Raw genomic sequence first — 6,832 nt, forward strand, 5'->3', positions numbered from 1 at the left:
TCCCTCATTAAAATACAAAGCTGCTTCAGATTTTCTCCATCCTGCTTTTTGGTGGAAATGTGCAATTAAAAATAGAGCTGAAAATACTCCTCCTTCCTTACAAGAAAACTGGAATGTTCTTGGTTTATATATAGCTAAAAAGACTCACGGCTGTCTCTTGAGAAACTGCACATCCTTTCCTATGTCAGTTTTCTCTGTAACGATTCATGGATGCTTTGTTGCTGCTGCAAACCTGAAGGCTGACACAGAACTGACCCAGTGGGAAGATGATTTGATTAGGTTATATAAACAGAAGAATAAATACATAATTTTAATATATTACAGTTACAGCTGTATATGCACTTTTGTCAGGCATTTCTTGGAACAGTTACATTCACTTATTTATTTTTCACTAAAGCTCATTAAAGTGTTGTGGGTTTTGTTTCGTTTTGTGTTTGTTTGATTGTTTTTTGTCAAAAAAACATTATAGCTGAAAATCAGACATGGACTATTGAGCATTACTTCACCTGAACTTATCTGACAACTTAGATATATTTTCATTTTTAATAGAAAAATTAATGTCCATAAACCAAGCCCTTTAATCTAAATCCCAACAAATTTATTTTGGCAATGCTGCTGTAGTGTCTCCAGAGAATTGTCCTTTGGATGATCTGTGTTACTGCTCGCTTGCTTCACCTCCAGAACATGCTTGCCTTTAGAACCATGGTTATATTGGTGACTTCACACTAAATATTTGTTAAGTGCTCTGCAGTATTAAGGTATGAAATAAAAATCATCACCGACCTTGCACAAATAAATCAACCTTTTTCTCAAAAATTTTCATGTTTTTTTTGCAACCTAAGGATTTAACTTTTTCTTTCTTTTTTTTTTTTTCTTCTTTTCCCCTTTTCTTAGTAATAGATGTTGTTGACTTTTTTCTTTAAAGCTGCCTTTGCCTGTGGACTCCACAAGGGGGTAGGAAATCCTTTTTCACAAATTAGGCTGTGACAGATAAGATTTAAAAAACAATAAAAAGTGAACTTAAATATTGTGATCACAAGCAGGCTTTGCAGCTAATACCTGTGAGTTGCTGAGTTGCAAACCATTTAAGAATCAAAATACAGCAATTGTTGGAATTAAGATCATGATAAGCCAAGAAGTGAATAAACATGTGGGTGGCTTTTTAGTAGTCAGACTTTTGCAAGGGTATACACTTAGGCATACCACAAAAGGTAAGTCACATGTACAATTAACAATAAAAAGCCTACAGTAGCTATGTTCAGTAACAATAGCTCAGCCACACCTTATTATGTAGTTAATGTGGGCTCTGGCAGTGACTCTTACTGACATCAGAGGAAACCATCAGCATGGCAAGGACCTCAAGTAAAGGCCACAGTTCACTGATGAAGTGCGGTGGGGTGAATATGGGGTTGGCTGAAGCCTAATGTCTAAACTGTGAAAGGACAAGCACATCCTGGAGTGTGAGCAGTTCTCTCATTCCTGAGTACAAGGTACAGGAAGGATAAGGGCTGCAAACCCCATTCTGTTCTTTTCAGGGGAAAATATAAACTTCCAGAATATGAATTAAGTAAGTTAAGAACATTAATTAAGTTACTGTGTGAAGTGCAGCAATTCAGAGGCAAACTCTTGACTTAAATAGGGACCAACCGCAACCTATTGTTTTTCTGAAATTGTACATGAAATCTGACAACTGGAAGCTATTATAAAATTAATTGCAAATAGTATTTAAAACAAAGTGGTTGAAAGTTAACTTAATTGCCTCTTAAATTCACTAAATTACATTACGCCATAAATTTCATTTAGTGCATTCTGTTGTATCTGGAGCATTTTGTAAAATATGGTTCTTGTACTTTATATACATCATAATATTAGTAATTCTAAAGTGGTGAAAGAAAAAGATGCATAGACAAAGAAAACCCTCAAGTTCATTTCCATCTGTAAATATTGTATAAGATTTATTAATCTCTTCAATCGTAAAATGTTGACCTTTTTTCTACAACAGAAAGGTTATGTGAGCTCACATACCTCAGCTTTCTTGGAGACTTCAGTTAATGAACTGCTCACCTAAACATTTATCTTAAGAGTCACATATCAGCTGCCAAAATCGCCTTTTCCAAATTATTTATGATTCTAAACTCATCTGCTGTGCACTATGAAGTACTAGCAATGAACACATCTGATGGAAATCAGTTGTAAAATTGGTACCATTAGGAATATTCTTTTCTTTCCCTACTTACACACTTGTTTTCTATCATTATAATTCCACTAACTGAAAGGGAATGGAGATAAGCTGAGTCTTGTCTCCTGTAATAGACTGTGGTCCAGCTGCAGTAGTTATAAATTTAAACACCTGTGAATATTTTCAAGGGTCAGAAAACTCCATTTATCTGGGAAGAAACAGACCCATTTCTACCACCTCTTTTCCTGAGAACTTGTTTGAGACTGATAGCATATTTAGAAATAGAAGAAGAAAGAGATACTCTTCTCTACAGTAATTTGACCCACTTATAGGGAACTTGGAAAGTAGCTTGGTCCACTGATTTTTTTCCAATAGGTATCAAACTGAAATTAAGAAAATACAGAAACAGAGCATCAAAAGATCAAAAAGAATGTTTGGAAGTCAGTTTTATAGGCTAACCCTACCTGCATCTGTTTTAGTAATACCACCAATAGATTCTTTAAGTAGATGTTTTCCTGTTTTGTTGTTGTTCTGCAAAACTGCAATGCCTGTAAAAGGCAGAGTCCCTCTGTGACTTGGCTCACATTAATGAAATGTGGGAATTTATATTTCTTTTATGATATTACATTTAAGTCCCAGGAGATTTTGAGTTATATGTGTGTATATATATATATATATACATATATATATATACATATATAACTTAAGGATTTACATCAATAGGAGATAAACAAAGCCAGATGTCTGTATGTCCAAGACTATTATTTTTGTTTCCTCTACTAATTCATTTGTCCTCATGTATGGGTGAGCTATTGCAGTGACTTAAGGTAGATACATGACATATCAAAAAGAGTCTTTGAAAGGAGAGGCTAAAAGTAAAGGTGAAGAACAGTGTTGTTTTGTAACCTATTTTAGTGGCCAGTATATTCTATCTATCATATTTTTAATAGTTACAATTTCTAATGAAACTTAGAAATTAAATATTTAATAATCTTGAAGAAGATTACGATCTTGTAATTTAATGGGCTGAAATAACACTTTTTGTCATGCTGGCTGTATATGTAGTTTTCACTGAAATTTCTACAGAAAATCTTCCCTATACATTACAGAACAGATAAAAAGAAGTATTAATTTAGGTCAATTTATCACTGTTATTGGATAATCTATTATTTATAAAGGTATACTAATAGGAAAGGTACTATTGATTTTCTTACAAGAAAAGACAAAATTAGTTCACTATTGATGTAAATAAATGGAATTCTCTGAGGTCAAAGGTGGATGTTCAGACTTAATGCTGATACTGATGCATATGTATTGAAGGTGCATTACAAATCCAAGGGTAAATGACCGCTATTCAACAGCAACTGGATTTTTATTTGATACAATATACAGCATGTCATAAGAACAGAGCAGAAAATGAACATGGGTTTTAAAATTAATTAAGAGAAAAGTAAGAACATTTAAAGGAGTCTACCTTTATGGCAGCTGGACTTGCCAGTGGTAAGTTAACAGTTGGACTTCATGATCTTAAAGGTCTTTTGCAACTTTAACTATTCTATAAATAGATAAGCATCATTTTCTGACATTGTCAGGTTTGACATTGCTTTTCCCTTTTGTTTTTATTATGTATGTCGTATTTTCCCTTGTCTTTGATCTAGTTAAACATGCTTTTGATGTCATTAAGCAGCAAAGCCTTTAAGTGACATACTCATAAAATGACAAGCACTAGCTGAGATGGGAACAGAAGGAGTAGCATGACTGTCCTTTGTCCCATCTTCACAGAGTGTGCTGGTTATGGGCCTTTTTTTACCTCTACACACAGATTGTAGGGGGGGGACAAAACTTAAAAGCTTTGGGTTAATACTCAAAGATGTCTGAAAATTGAATAGGAAAGGTTTTTCTCCTCTTTCTAGAGGACAATAAATAAACGCAAATATAAACACCCCTTGTTCAAAAAATTAATCGGTTGTATCAGAATAGTTAAGAGCAGGGATATAAACTGCTGTAAGTTTTTTAAACTGAAGTATTGGTTTCCTGTGCATTGCATATAAATAGTTATAACTAAAAAAACAGTCTGGAATGAAAGAAAATGTAAAGCACAATCACTGTTTATTTACTTGAACTGGATTTGGTAAATGAGTACATCTGGGAGTTCAGACACCACACAAATATTCAAAGCCATGAATCTAAGCTTTTAAAGCATATTACTCTAAAAACAAATTAGTCCTGGAAGAGTCCTGTTGAAAAACTTTTCCAAAGAGAATCATCTTCAATGCCCTGCGAAACCACATGTAAAAAAATGCATAAACAATTGGGTTAAATGTAGAATTTAAATAACCAAACCAAACCAAAGCATCAATGAGAATAGGAAGTATCACATAATTCATAAATGGATTGGTTGCTGTAAAGAAGAAGAATGGACTCCAGCAGATGAGGAACACTCCCATTATTATGCCTAATGTCTTTGCAGCTTTCCTTTCTCTGCCAAATGAAATGTCATTCTTCATTTCAAAATGCATCTTTTTTTGACTAATTGTGTCAATGGATCTTGCTTGCATCTTGGCTATAGAGTATATTTTCCTGTAGATGTACAGCATGACAAATCCAGGAATGTAAAAAGACACAATGGAGGACACAACACCTGAAGTTTCACTAAAAAAGACAAAGCATTCTCCTGCACAACGGACACGATTATAAATCTCTTCTGCCCCTTGCAAATTTAGGTCTAGAAAGATCATCCCAAAAGCAAAAACAGCAGGGATCATCCAACTTACCAATATCATAACCAAGATAACAAAAGCATTTATCTTTAATTTGTATCTTAGAGGGTCACACACAGCATAGTAACGGTCAATGGATATGAAGGAAAGATGGAAGATGGAAGCTGTGCTCAGCATAACGTCCATGCTCGTATGGATCTTGCAGAAGAGCTCCCCAAAATACCAGCAGTGCTCAACAGAGCGCACCACGCTGCAAGGCATGATGAGGAATCCCAGCAGAAAGTCTACTGTAGCCATAGAAAGCAGCAGGAAATTGGTGGGTGTATGGAGGTGCTTGAAATGTGATATTGAGATGATAACTGTCAAATTTCCAACCAGTGTGGCCAGAATAATGCAAACCATGAAGATATACATGGAAACACGGATACTGTTTGACCAGCTGCTCCTTAGGAAAGAGCCATTTGTGGATTCACAGCACAGTTGCATCCTTACTGAGGTCTCAAGTCCACATAGGTATGCAGCACAGGTACTGATTTTCCTAATACTGAGATACATTTACAGCTGTTTTCTTCTTTTCTATATGAAGAGATCTGCAAGAAGGAAAAAAAAAAAAAAAAAAAAAGCAATTGTAAATACCTTCATTTATCTAGATGTGTAGGAAATTCAATTCACATTTCATTATTTATGAAGGATGAAATAATTTTGTAATTAAACTTTTAACAGAAAGACACTTCTATCATTGGACTTTCCTTGAAATGAGGATGTAAACTGCATAATGGGCTGTCCTCACACCAGAACAGCAGTGGTTCTCAGGGGCCAGCACTGAGCCATGTCTCGTTCTAGTGAGCAGATGCAAAGTCTTTTTCCTTATTTTCTGTTTAAACAGTCCTAGTTTTCTTCGTCAAATTCTGTTGGAGTCCTCTATCTCTCACTTTGTCTTGAAAATCAGTAATTTTAGATTCTGAAGCTCCCTCAACTTGTGTTTTGTTACATAAGTCTATGATCCACGGGTCTAAACCAGAAGGCTAAATCTGAGGAGCCCAAGCTCAGTCTCTCCTCCAGCTGTGTCCTCATAGCAATAACAGTGCAGCTGGACAAAACTAAAAAGTTTACATGAGCCCTCAGTTTTTCAGCAGATGGCACTACCTCACCAAGTCAAGCCTTACTACAAAATTCTCGTAGGCTGTAGATGTAAACAGAGATGTAAGAAAAATATCTCAGAGGAGAGAAAAGTTTTCTGCCCTTTTGCTGCCAAACTATAATGAAAGAGCCTGACTACTCTGAAGCATTAGTTGCTGTATAAGCAAGTATCTTTTCTGTTGGGCTCTAGTTTATTTCAGTGCTATGAGTTTAGCCTTGCTATGTTTATTAATTATTTTAATACTGTTTTTAGCCAAGACACAAACATCGAGAGAAACGTTTTCTGAACATTGGTTTAGTCTGCATCTGAGGGCACAAATATTGCTGTTCTTCTCTTTTGTATTCAATAATGTGTCCCTTCTGCAAGTCTCTCTTTTTACAAAAGGATTTAGTGAAAGTACTTAAGCACTTGGCAAGTAATATTCATTGTTGAAAGATCTGTTTTTCTTTTAATTAACAGAAAAATAGTACTATTGTAAAAAATAAACAACATTAACGTATGCTATTCACTAGCATTATCATTATGGTATAATATGGTTGTTAAAGTCAGAAGAATACTGACACGGCAATGTAGCCAGTATTAATTTAATCCATTTGCTTCAGGACTCTGCTGCCTCTGGTTATTCTCAATAGAACACACAGAATATTTTTTTTCTGATATCAGAACATGATGTTATCACAAGCGCACCGTGTCATTAGAAGCTAAATGGAAGGAAGCTTAATATAGATGATAAACTATAGCTTGTGAAACCCTGGCAGCTGCCACTAACAGCCTGCATTATACAGACGGATT

At 35.0% G+C, this 6,832-nt stretch overlaps 1 protein-coding gene across 1 annotated transcript; it reads right to left on the reverse strand.

The window, feature by feature from the left end:
- Positions 1-4,383: 4,383 nt before the first annotated feature.
- On the reverse strand, positions 4,384-5,857 carry LOC308039466 (trace amine-associated receptor 1-like; the record flags this gene model as incomplete). Its single annotated transcript, XM_080342822.1, has 1 exon — positions 4,384-5,857. The coding sequence occupies exon 1, from the start codon at positions 5,452-5,454 to the stop codon at positions 4,384-4,386; it is 1,071 nt and encodes a 356-aa protein (XP_080198948.1). The 5' UTR covers positions 5,455-5,857.
- Between the last annotated feature and the right edge of the window lie 975 nt (positions 5,858-6,832).

Source organism: Nesoenas mayeri (assembly GCF_963082525.1).
Source record: "Nesoenas mayeri genome assembly, chromosome: 3".
Classification (NCBI taxonomy): Eukaryota; Metazoa; Chordata; class Aves; order Columbiformes; family Columbidae; genus Nesoenas; species Nesoenas mayeri.